General features: G+C 54.0%; 1 protein-coding gene across 1 annotated transcript; it reads left to right on the forward strand.

Moving 5' to 3' along the window:
* Positions 1-5,998: 5,998 nt before the first annotated feature.
* LOC105701595 (C-type lectin 37Db) lies at positions 5,999-10,931 on the forward strand. The gene is made up of 4 exons (XM_023432326.1): positions 5,999-6,071; positions 9,716-9,828; positions 10,468-10,703; positions 10,777-10,931. Exons 1-4 carry the CDS (start codon positions 5,999-6,001, stop codon positions 10,892-10,894), a joined length of 540 nt encoding a protein of 179 aa, XP_023288094.1. The 3' UTR covers positions 10,895-10,931.
* Positions 10,932-12,199: the final 1,268 nt, after the last annotated feature.

Consider the following 12,199-nt stretch of genomic DNA (forward strand, 5'->3'; position numbering starts at 1 on the left):
AATTATGCGCCCGGAATTTCGGGTGGAATTTCAAAAAAGAACGTCTCCCCGCCCTTTCGGAATCTCTCTTCCGTCCTTCCGCAATAATTTAATCATTTCCGCCGGCTAGCTCGCCGGCATTGTTCCCTATCCGCGTGCGAATCCCGGCGCGGATTTCGTTCCGCGATCCGCAATTGTGCCCCGCATTTCGTCGCACGTAGATAGCCGTAATTACGGCCACGCGTCGCGGCTGCGGTTTCCGGCATTGTTCTTTTGCGGAATTCTCCGAGCACGACCGTGTCGGAAGTGCGTGGACGCGCTCGAGTTACTTCTCTTGATCCTCTGTCTTCGTTTCCTGCGAATCGCGGAATCGGCTACTGTGACTATTATCTGTCATTTTTTTATGCATCGCTATCACGGTCGATATAGCTATTGAGTAGGTTCCTAGTCGAGATAAGATGAGCTCTTTCGATTTGCCGGGAAACTCGGACATTGTATGCTAATTAAACGGCAGACGACATCGAGTCGCTCTCCGTCTCCTCTGGCTATCCCGACTTTCATATCCTGGACTTCAATCCTTAAATCTCCTCTCTCGATATTTCCCGTATCTTGGGCAGAATTTTCGGGATAATTGATTATCATGTCGCCGGTTCGGCGAAAGTAATTAAAATAAAATAAAGGCGCGGGACAAGTTCCTCGGTGTGAATTTCTCGATCGACTCCCACTCTCCTCGCGAGCGAATCGCCGGGAGAAAGTCTTTCTAGAAATTGGCGATCGCGTCGTCGCTTTCTCGGCAGAGGCGGAAACCGCGGGCGGAATCGGCTCGTTGTCCCAACTCGGTAACTCCGAGTGATATAAGTCATTTACCGCGAGTAATCACCGGTGTTAAGGGTATCGGAGCATTCCGAGGAGCACCGCCCGATACGCTCGCAATTCGCCTTAATCGGGGCCTAATCGAATTACGGAAGACCGAACTGCAGTTTCGAGTTATTGCTAAGGTATCAGGGAATTCTCAGACGCGCCGTATGCGCCGGCAATCAGGATTAATCGGAATCTAATCGATCCGATTCAATCGGACCCCTTTGGGGCAATTTGACAGTCGGTCCACGTGGCCGCAAGACAGAACGAGGGAACTATCGAAGAGACCTCGGATCCTTCCTCTGGATTCCAGGATTTAGGGGCAAGGGGCGATAGATCGATAGGATCGATCGAGTCACAGCTTCCGGGACACCCTCCTGGGCATGACGTACCGCCAGCGGAATCTCTCCGCAGCGGGGACGTACCCAGGACTGGAGCTGCCCTTGCGTTTCTCGTAGACCAGGTTATCGGATGCCTTCCTGGACAGGATCTCCGTGGCAGGGATGTCGGATAAAGGGGTCCTGGAACCGGGAAAATGCGAATGAGGGTTCAGGTGCAGGTGCAGGTGCAACGGCTGACGACCGAGCCGCATAGGACAGCTCCTGACGGTCGCCACGTGGTCGCGTTCCGTCTGCGTCGCGACGTCCACTCGCCTCGAATCAAGAAATCGCGTCAATAGAGTCACTCTGTAAAAAATTGTTTACGACATTTCCTATAGTTTTCTTTTTTTTTTTTTAACCGAGGGGACTCACGCGGAGGTGGAAGGACTCTTCGGCGCGGACGCGGCATCGACCATGACGCGCGGCTCCTTCGGTCCAAAAGGAAGTCCTTTTTCGCCCTCGTCCGAATTCTTAAGGACCTCTCGACGATCCTTCTCGAGGTTCGACCTCGATGATCCTTTGGTGCCTTCAATTTTGATGACCTCGGCGGACATGCGAGCCGCGACGTCCTGCACAACGTCTCGCAGGACCTCCTGGACGACCTCCGGCACCCCGTGACAGGACTTTCGGAATGCGGTAGAATTTTAAGGAGGTTGAGAACAGTCAGGGAAATTTCGGAGATAGAAACTGATATCGGGATAACGTGGAGGAAAACAATTACCGAGTCCTGCCGATTGCAGGACGCAGTAGTCGACCTTTCGCGCCTCTTCGCCAACTCGCTGGCGACCAGTTGGCGAATCGTCCTGTCGAGGTCCTCCTCCTGGACCCCTCGATTCCTGGGAATTTTCCCGAGATTTTCACGGCATCCTCTGACTTATCATCTGAGTGTTAAGGACTCACCTCTGGTCTCGCATCGGGGGAACGCCTTCGGGGCGGGTCTCCCCCATCGCGAGCTGAATCCTGGAAAACAGGGAGGTCTCGATTTAATCCCCATTTTTTTTGCGCCAATCCTGGTCGCCAGGAGAGCTCGTCAAATTGGGGAATTTTCCCCAACCGGGGGAAAACAGGACTCAGGGGTCGGGGTTTCCGGCTCGTCGATCATCCCTTGGAGAGTGAAACGTCGAGCGGGAGTTTGGACATTTTTCGAGGGTGGGCTTGTTTTCGGGCATTCGTCCCGAAATTTGCCTACTCGGTCACGCGGGGAGGACTCTTCTCGGTCCCGCGGGTGTCGTCCACCTGCAGGTTCCTCCGTCGCCAACGAAGGGGGACCAGGTACATGAGGTCCCTCTGCAGGATCTCCAGGAGGAAGTAGACGATGATTAACAGGTAGATCACGACGTACACCGCGTCCAATGAAGTCCCCATGCCGGAGGTGGTCCTACCGCTTCATGGTAGAACGGAGAACCCTGTCTTCGAGGTTGGCATAAACGCGCCTCGCTTTTGTCTCCTGGACAAGTGCCATCGCGAGGCTCGTCATCTCAGGTGCGACGACGTACCCTCGTACAAATTTGGTAATCTTTCCTCATCCTTTAATTTTGATCCAGCGAAAAATCGTATTAATTACGACATGACCCACGTACGTAGGAGATTGCCCGCCAGGATCGCCCCTCGCCCCCCTCGCCCTGAAATGCTCGATAACGTGCTATCAGCGGCCAATGTCGTTGCAGGCACGACGGAGGGCGACGCGGTGCAGGCGCTCCTCGCGCGTTACCTTCAGCGCCGTCTTCAGGGTCTCCAGGGTGGCCGGCTGTCGACGCCGCCCCCGGCCTCGGTGCTCTTCGGGGCCCGCTACGGGCCCCGCTACGACCCCCACTTCGGGCCCCGACCCCTGCAAGGCAGGCGACGCGGCAGGACCGACGAGGAGGACGATTACGAGGACTACGACGACGACCTACGCGGCTTCGAGGACAGCGCCAGGGGCAGGACGAGCTTCGATCTGCTCGCCGGTAAACCTCGCAGGACCTCTCGGTCTCCTCGGGATTTCTGACCCCTGCGAAATTAGCACAGGTGCATGCACCTGCTCGCAATTGCACCGATGCACATAGCAATTCACCGGTTCCCCTGTATCGATTCAGCTGCACCCCCGCAGGAAATCATTTGGATTCATCAATAAAAATTCCGCTTGGCAATTAATATTTAAACATCGCCGACCACGCAAAATGTTACTTTGCCGGCTAAAGTATTTTTTTTTTTAATTAATCGGATACAGCGGGGTTGTTGAGTTTGTTGATAATTCGATTTTTTCTTTCCACGCGGGTGAATGCAGCGGGCTTCTTGTGTATGTCGATGCATTTCGTTGGAATATCGACGCACCTGTTCGCTGCCATTCCGTCCACCTCCACCCGGGCCGACCCGGACCACCCGCTATGGGCCATTTCGCTCCTCTCCGGACTTAATTAGAGTTCTTGCGTAAATACGGTGCTTCGCGGTAACGCGGCCCTCGTCAAGCTTTTACGCCCTCCATCTTGGAAGGGGCGACTTCCGGGGGAACGACGAGTCCTTCCGGCCGAAGGATCCTGCGAGTGGATGGCGCCCCGGTTAACCGAGAATCCTGCCGAATGCCGCCATTCGCTCGATCGCGGGAGGCCTCTTCATCGTCCAAAGGACTCCCAAGAATTCGTCCTGTCCCCTCGCCAGGACGATCTTCGATTGACGTCCCCCGGCCTATTTGCGGCGAGGTAAATTTACAGGCAACCTCTGTAAATTTACCTTGCTAATGACGCGGTTAATCGCGTGGTAAAGGTCAGGGCCGACCCATCGCCATTAGCGAGATCCACTTTACGACCAGTGGTCCCCTTCTCGACCTCCTCGGAGGCTGAGCGATCCTCTGGACCGAACAAAGAAGCGGTCGGAAAATGCCCTTCCAGGACGTTTCCCCCAGAAAGGCGCAGGAAAGAAAAAAACGTCGACCTCGACGTCCGCTTCTGGTACCTCTAGACTATACGCAGTCTCGACCTGACCTTCTCAATTCTTTTTCTCCCGCCTCTTTCCTTCCGCCTTTTACCGGATAGATCGAGATCATTCGGGGCAACGAGAGCGATAAATCGTCCGGGGGGCATTTTTGATCCTGGATCCGAAGGACGCCTTTCGATGTCCTTCCGGCGCGGCCTTGACCCAGGTCCAGGACAATAGGAGAGCGATTCGGATTCGCTGTATCCCGGGTAGAAATGGAATCGGGAATACTCTTGCGGGACACCGAGGTCCTTTATCCCCGGGACCAGCTAATGGCCCGGGGTTATTATATACTCGTCGAGGAAACGTAGCGTGAATCCTTTCAGGGCGCTCGCCACTTCCCCAGAACTTGGAGAGCTGCGCTCGCCCGATAAGGTTCCTCCAAGTCGGGGCTGAAATTTACTAAGAGAGAGGAGCCGGAAGAAGGAGACGGCGGAGACCTGGAATTCTCGACGCGATCGCTTCCGTCTGCAGGCGGACTCGTCCCGGAAACGCGACCGTCTCGAGGCGGCCTCGCCGTTCCGCTCCTCCGGAAGGATCGGCCCAGCTTCCGGACGCGCGTCTTGGAATCGCGGAATTATCGCAATTATCTCGCCGGTCGGGCAATTCGGGACGGTCGTTAAGCGAGCCCGACCGGAAACGTCGACGAGGGAGGAAGAGGAGTCGATGGCTTTCCGTGTCCCCCGCGCCGTTTTCGACGTTAATCGCCGCGGAATTATCGGCCGCCTGGAAAGCGTTATCGCGCGGCCGCGCCCTGAGAGTTTCTCCTACCGAGCAGGTTTTTCGAGATCCTCGTTTTACGGAGCATCTTCTTGTGTACCTTTCTTTCTTTTCACTCCGAATTTTTCTTTCTCCATCTTCGCTCCGAAGACGTTTTTCTTTGATTTTCGGGACGACGCGAGAACGAAGGGCATCCTCCAAATTCAATTTTCATCGATTTTTCCCGGATAAGAATTTTTATTTTCGATTTTTCCTAGACAAAGATTATTTCTTTTTTTTTTTGGAAATGAAAGGTGAGCAAAAGTCCGACCTCCGCCGATTCGGCGGGTGTGAAGGTCGGACCTCGTAGGGTCTTTCGCCACCGCTGGGTCTCTCGAGGTCGGCCCGAGGTCCTAGGTCCCTCCCACTTCAGCCTCCACCTCGAAGAAGATCGGTTCCAGCGGTATCATCGGTTGCGACAGCCCGGCTCGACCAGAGGAATCTCTACTTTCATTTTCTTCTGGCGGATCTCCCCTTCCCGCCGGAGGCCGAAGACGCTTCCTCGTCGGGATCCTTTCTCAGGATTCGGCGCTTCTGGGAATCCTGGAAAGGACCTCGAACCTGGCTCCCGAGTTCTTTTCTCTTTTCGGACGAGAATCGGACCCCGAGTACTTCTTCCTTTTTCCATTTTACTTGCCGCCGGAGACGAAGACGTCGATCCGCTTCCTTTCCCAGAGGACCCCCTCCTGGAAGCCGAGGAGTCCTCGGGGAGGGATGACTTCGACGTGCCGCGTCGCATTCCGCGCATTTCGAGCCGCTTGGCGCCTCGTGAAACGACCTCCTAGGCGGTGATCGGTTTATCGGCGACAAGGTCCTTCTTTGCGTCCTTTCGAGGAGAGGGGCTAGAGAAAAGGCATTAACGCTCCGTTAGGCTCTGTCGGTGGGTCTCTTCGGGTCATCCAGAGAAGCCGGTTTCTCGTCTCTCTCGCCTCGTCCAGGTGAAGGTCGGCCGGTGTGGAATCCGATTGAAAAGCGAACGTCGTCGCGTCGCGCGCTCAGTCGATCGCTCTCGCGCGAGCCCGGGCCAAGTCGATCGGTCGGGATCCCAAAGAGGAGAGAAGTCGCGAGCCATGAGAGGGGCGCTCCTCGTCGCGCTGGTCCCCCTTATCATGGTCGCCGAGGCCATCCCTGGCAGGCTGAGCGGTAGGCATCATTTTCTACATCGGCATTCATCTCCCAATTTTTCCTGATTTTCCTGAAGTCATTTTCACGGTCGCCAAGGCCATCCCTGGCAAGCTGAGCGGTAGGCATCGTTTTCTACATCGGCATTCATCTCCCGATTTCTCCTGATTTTCCTGAAGTCATTTTCACGGTCGCCAAGGCCATCCCTGGCAGGCTGAGCGGTAGGGGTCGTTTTCTACATCGGCATTCATCTCCCGATTTTTCTTGATTTTCCTGAAGTCATTTTCACGGTCGTCAAGGCCATCCCTGGCAGGCTGCGCGGTAGGGGTCGTTTTCTACGTCGGCATTCATCTCCCGATTTTTCCTGATTTTCCTGAAGTCATTTTCACGGTCGTCAAGGCCATCCCTGGCAGGCTGAGCGGTAGGGGTCGTTTTCTACATCGGCATTCATCTCCCGATTTTTCCTGATTTTTCTGAAGTCATTTTCACAGTCGCCAAGGTCGATCTTGGTAGGCGTCGTTTTCCGATTATCTGCCCTCCACCAAATTTTTCCTCAAATGCTTTTCTCCGCGATCATTGAAGTCGTCTCCAGCAGACTGAGCGATAACGTCATTTTCTACTCGCTTGCGTTCTCCCCTTAAAATGGGGAAAAAAAATAGCCAGTCTTCCCTACCCCTCGAAATCACCCGAGTCCTCCAGGATTTAATTGGCCCGCCCTTGGACCGGGGAGGAAAAATCACGACGGCATCTCGAGGTCGAGGTTCTCTTCTTTCTTTCCGTGGATCGTTAACGACGAGCAATTATCGGAGTCGCGGCGATACGCGGGTCAGGATCTCTCCCATCCCCGGGTAATTCGTGCCCCGATTGTGTTCCAAACGACCTCGAAAAGGGGTGCCTCTTTCCCTCCGGAGGGTGCGAGACGAGCCTCGACCAGGTCGTCTCGCGACGGAGCAGGGAACGTATCGTCGCGGCTCCGCTCTCTGGGGAAGCCATTACCGGGAGTTATTGCACCCTCGGGGGTAGTTCCGGGAGACTATTTTATTTACGAATTATGCCGAAATCTGGAACGCAGGGCGCGAGGCGCCGTCCTCGCCGCGACGCGGTTGTACTCGGTGGCTAGCCCGAAGAGAACCTCGAAGAGCATCTCGAGGAGGCTCCTGAAACCACCTCGGACCTATCCAGGGCCCGAAAAGGACAAGAAAATGAATGTCGACACCCTGGGCCCAAAAAACCACGACGGCCTCGAGTCGACGCCGTCGGGCCGGCTTTCGTAACTTCTCCTGGAGGTGACGTCGATCGCGAAAGTGTGCGGTGAAAGTCGATCGAAGATCAAGGTCCCCCCAGAGATCCGCCGGAGCGGAATCTCCGAATCCCACATTGGAACCCGCCTTCGGGAATTTCCTCCACCCGGGGATTCCGCAAGGGAATCCTCTCTTCGGGACGACGCCGAAGAACGCTGGTCCGCCTCTCCTGAATTCCCATTCGGTCGGTCGAAAGGATCCCCCGAATTCCGCGCGCGGTCGTTCGTCCGCAATTCCGCGTCATTCCGCGCATTCCGCCTCCGCGTGCGTTGCGTGACCGCGAAGGAATCCCGCGGCCGCGGTTCCGCTCTCTCTTTCGCGCTGATCCATCTCGAGCGGCCGAGTGCCCGAGTTCTCTGGTCCCCGTCCTCGAGTCCTGTCCCCTCTCTCCCAGGGTGCCCCCCAGGGGGGCCCCAAGAATGGAAGGCGTGCCAGACGATGTCCCAACCTTCCCCGACAGAGATTACGATACTGTTCCATTTTCCCGCGTCGCGGAAAAACACTAAAGCGGAGAAATTTCGAAATACGCGTTGTTAAAAGTACCCGAAAAAATTCTTAGGCTCCTATCACCCGAGATTATTCCGATATTATCAATCTGACGTCTTAACGCCGATCTGAGCCACGTTACAAACTTGGATAAAACATGATTATTTAATTTGCATGTGTTTGAAAAATTGTCAAATGAGGGATGATGGTGATATAAATATTTTTGGTAATTGTGTATGCGAATGACAGCACCTTTGGAATTATCCGATTGCCTATCAGGACCTTGATTAACTCGTTTCATCCGACGTTGACCTAGGTCATTTCCTGGCATCTCGCCCAGGAGCCGATTAGGCTCGCCGTCAAAGTCGAGCGCCCAGGATCGCGCTAAGCCGCTTCCGCGGATCCGCAATTCCGGCGCGTGCGGATTCCTCCGCAGTCGACGAGGTCACCAGAGGCGGCCCGGCTGCGTTTTAGACGCACCGCCGAGCCGGATTAAGCTTTGATTGTCGCATTAGTATGCATTGGCTCGTCCGCCGTTTGCGAAACGGCCGCAACGACCGTCTCGACCCATGGCGCGACCGAGGCTCTTCCTGCGGAATTCTTCCGCAGGCGCGGATCCTCCCCTGAATCCGACGCGCATTCTTTCAGATCACGCGGAATGGATCGGAAGGAAAGCGTAGAGGACTTTCGACGCACGCGTTGCGTCGTGCGGAAATCTTGCCGCACCTTTCTCCGGCGGAAAACGCACGCGGCTGGTGCCGCGAATCTATTCACTCGGTGATTTCATCGCGGAAGAAATCGCCCGGTCCGGTTTTCCGCGGACGTGATATCACGCACGCGGAATTCCGGGACGCTTTCCCATTGCGACTTGTCCGCGGTCCGGAAATCCCGCATGGCGTTATCGCCGAGCGGACGCGGACTTTCCGCGAAAGATTTCATTCTCTCCTCGGCTCTTTTCAACTTTATTCCTATTATTAGGAATAACCTAAGTTTCTTCTTACAAGCCAAACTTTATAGGTATTTTAGAAATAGTTAATAAAAAATGAAATTTCCCGAGTTTCAGGACCTACCTTAGGGTCTCCATATTCACATTTTAAAGTATGAAACGATTTGAGACGCCCAGTTCGTTGAATAGTTTTATGAACGATTCAGCTTTCGGATGGCACTTTCACATCCCCTTAATTAATTGATAACGAAATTCCAGGTGCACCGAGATCGGTGATATGACAATTTCTGGCGCAATCTCGGTGCATCCCGAGGAAACATCGAGAGCAGGCACCAAGAGAGCTCGACTCGCTCAAGGCTGCAGTTTCTCTTCGTAATCAAGGGGTCTAACCCTTTCCCGGGGCATACCTCGTGCATGACTCGCGTACTTAGCTCGTAACGCCTCGAAATGCGCATTCGGCGAGGCCGGCATATAAAAACGCGGCTGCAATTTCGAAATTGCCGGATAAATCGGGGATTTACGGGCACACTGGACGGCCGCAGCGTTGATCACGTAAATGGGCAGCTTCCGTAATTTAGTATTTAAGGCCGGATTATTATTTACAGTGCGTGTTATTAAAATCACTCGTTATTCCGGGCGGAGCTCGGAGGACGGCGAACGGGACGTCGGCTTGAACCCATTAAAGCCCGTTCGGTAAAGGGCCCTTCAATCGGAAAACACTCCCCGCCGTTCGGCTTGCCAAACACGCGGTAAATCGCGGCAATTACGCTAATTAACCCTGCGGAATGATTTTCGAAATAAACAGCCCTTTGCCGCCGCGCCGAGAAAATGGCGGCGCGCGTGCTCTCGCCCGGGAATTGATTAGCGAGAGGAGGCGCCATGGAGAAAGAAAATCGGTTTTCTGATTTTCTCCAATTTTCCACATTTTCTAGACGACTGCCCCAATTGCGTGGACGACCAGGCCAGCAGCATAGCGGCCTCGAGATGGACCATGCCCCTACTGAAGCTCGGGGAGAAGAGGTACTACCTCGGCATCTTCTTCAAGGTACTCCCTTCTTCGAGGCGCAATTTCTCTCCGGATTTTCTTTCCTGTTTCTTTTTTTTCTTCGATTTTCCTACCATTTTACCTAATTCGAAATCCTCGAGGAAATTCGAGGGGAGGGGTGGCGTGAAGGAACGAGGTTAAAAGTTTCCTCCCCGGTCGGGGATGATCTTATTAAAAGTTGGCCGCTTTATTATTCGCTCGACACGCCGCAGGGGAAGATCTTCAGGTCGACCTTCCACCTGGGGATTTTTCCCGACGTTCATTAATGAGATGGGGTCCCTAGGAATTGGGGATCTCTTCGGCATCTCGAGAGGTCGAGCTCCTACGCCGACGCGTCTTCGGGTGCTCGATCTCGAGGAGAAAGATCGAGGGATCTATCAAGGGATCTGCAATTGGCGCAATCCTCGATCGGGTCATTGCGCGGGGAAACAATGGAGGGAACTGTGGAATCACGGTGCAGCAGGTTCCCTCGCGAAAGGGGACCAGCTACGTCGTGGTCGAGCAGGTCGAGTTCCCGAAGAGAGATAAATTCCCTGAGAAATTTCCCAGGACCCTCGCGCTGGGAAGGAAACTTTTCAATATCCAGATCATTTTCTCCGCCCTGATAAGACGCGATAAAGAGGTCCTTCCCGTCCGCAGGCGAACTGGTACCGGGCGTCCCAGTACTGCAGGTACCACGGGATGCACCTGGCGAGCATCGCCTCGCAGGAGGAGAACGATCGGCTGGAGAAGCACATCAAGGACTTCGGGCTGGGCCACGAGCACTTCTGGACCTCTGGAACCGACCAGGCCGAGGAGGGCACCTTCTTCTGGATGGCGAACGGCCGGCCCATCACCTTTGAGAACTGGAACGTGGGAGAGCCCAACAACTTCCGGTACGTCTTCGAGCCCATTTCCTGAAGCTGAGACCCGTTAAAAAATTCTAATCTCTGATATTATAAATCCCAGGTACGAGAACGGCGAGGAGGAGCACTGCCTGGAGCTCTGGAACCGCGACGGAAAGGGCCTGAAGTGGAACGACAGTCCCTGCAGCTTCGAGACCTTCTTCGTCTGCGAGGTGCAGTGATTTCGGTGTCCTGGACTCTAAGGACCGACTCGTCGGCCGAAACTGGGACTTTGTGCGATTTTCGAGCCACCTCCCGGGGAGAAAGAACGTTCCTTCGGGAGAAGTCGAAGTGCCCCGGGGGTGATCGAAGTTGGACCTCCTAGAGGATGTCCTCTCGTATCGACCCTCGATAACTCGAAGGGTTGCGAGTGAATCGCTAGTCGCGTCACCCTCTTCCCTCTGCGTACTCACCAGCATGTAAAATAAACGTCTCGAGCCTTGGACCGTCGCCTCGAAGTTCCACCCCGTCTTCGGGATCCTCTTCGGGGGAGACCCAGCCATGGCGGATTTCGAAGCATTGGATCGATTTTCACCCCTTTCCCGGGCACATCGATTTATTCCGCCCCGGGAAATATGTCGGTACTTCTAATATGTTGGTTTTGCAATTAACTCGGAACACGCAGTCGCTAATTAATGGCGCGCCATTGCCGCGGTAAAATCGCTGGTCCAGAAATTTGAGCCTGGGGGGAGAGCAAACGAAATCCAGCCGAACGATCGTTACAGTAACTTGTCAACATTGTTGCTATGTTGCTTGCAAACTGTTTTCTCAATGATCACCCTTATAACTTATACTAATAAATGCAATAGCTAAGTTAAAAGCATCGGCACGTACTAAGTAAGACCAAGAATGATAAAAAAAAGAAATACTTCTCCTCCAGGAGGAGATAGGAATATTATAAAAATGACCAGTGAACGGTAGGGAGAGTAATTATCGATACCGGTAATTCCCTTACAAAACAACAGTGTTTTTATTCGAAACAACATACAAGTACGTGCCAAGAGCGCTCGTAAAAGCTTAGCGATCGGGTTCCTCGAGGAGGAAGAGGCGCGGGGCTCTCGATCGGCGATCGATCGCTCTATCGACTCGATCGACTTCTTCGGGACCGTGTAACTCGTCACGTGACGTTTTAAATTGAACGTCAAGAGGTACTCGAAGCTTCAACGCGTCCAGTTAATTCGTCCGTGGGGTTTCCTCAGGGGCGCGTACGTAGCGCGTCGAGGCGAAGACGAGTCGAGGAAAAGCGAGAAGAAATTTGAAAATTCTAGGGAAGAAAAAATTTCTTCGAGTTCTCAAGATATCGAGCAAAGTGGAGTCGACTGGATTTCCTCTCGACGCCCTCGAGTCGTCTCGATTAGGCTAACTCTAAGGCTAATTACGAAGGCGAGCACGGGACTAGGCCAGCTTATGTACAAGTACGCACGAGTACACATACACGGCGATATAACACATCTCTGGTATACACATACGTTTTTTAAATAGCTCCG

The sequence above is a fragment of the Orussus abietinus genome, unplaced genomic scaffold (assembly GCF_000612105.2).
Source record: "Orussus abietinus isolate OABI.00-Male unplaced genomic scaffold, Oabi_2.0 scaffold24, whole genome shotgun sequence".
Lineage (NCBI taxonomy): Eukaryota > Metazoa > Arthropoda > Insecta > Hymenoptera > Orussidae > Orussus > Orussus abietinus.

What these genes read in the sequence shown, in the direction of transcription:
- LOC105701595 (XM_023432326.1), top strand. Translation starts at nt 5,999, where the DNA reads ATGAGAGGGGCGCTCCTCGTCGCGCTGGTCCCCCTTATCATGGTCGCC. An exon ending in CATCCCTGGCAGGCTGAGCG is followed by an intron (nt 6,072 to 9,715) that starts GTAGGCATCATT and finishes CACATTTTCTAG; the next exon opens with ACGACTGCCCCAATTGCGTG. An exon ending in ACCTCGGCATCTTCTTCAAG is followed by an intron (nt 9,829 to 10,467) that starts GTACTCCCTTCT and finishes TCCCGTCCGCAG; the next exon opens with GCGAACTGGTACCGGGCGTC.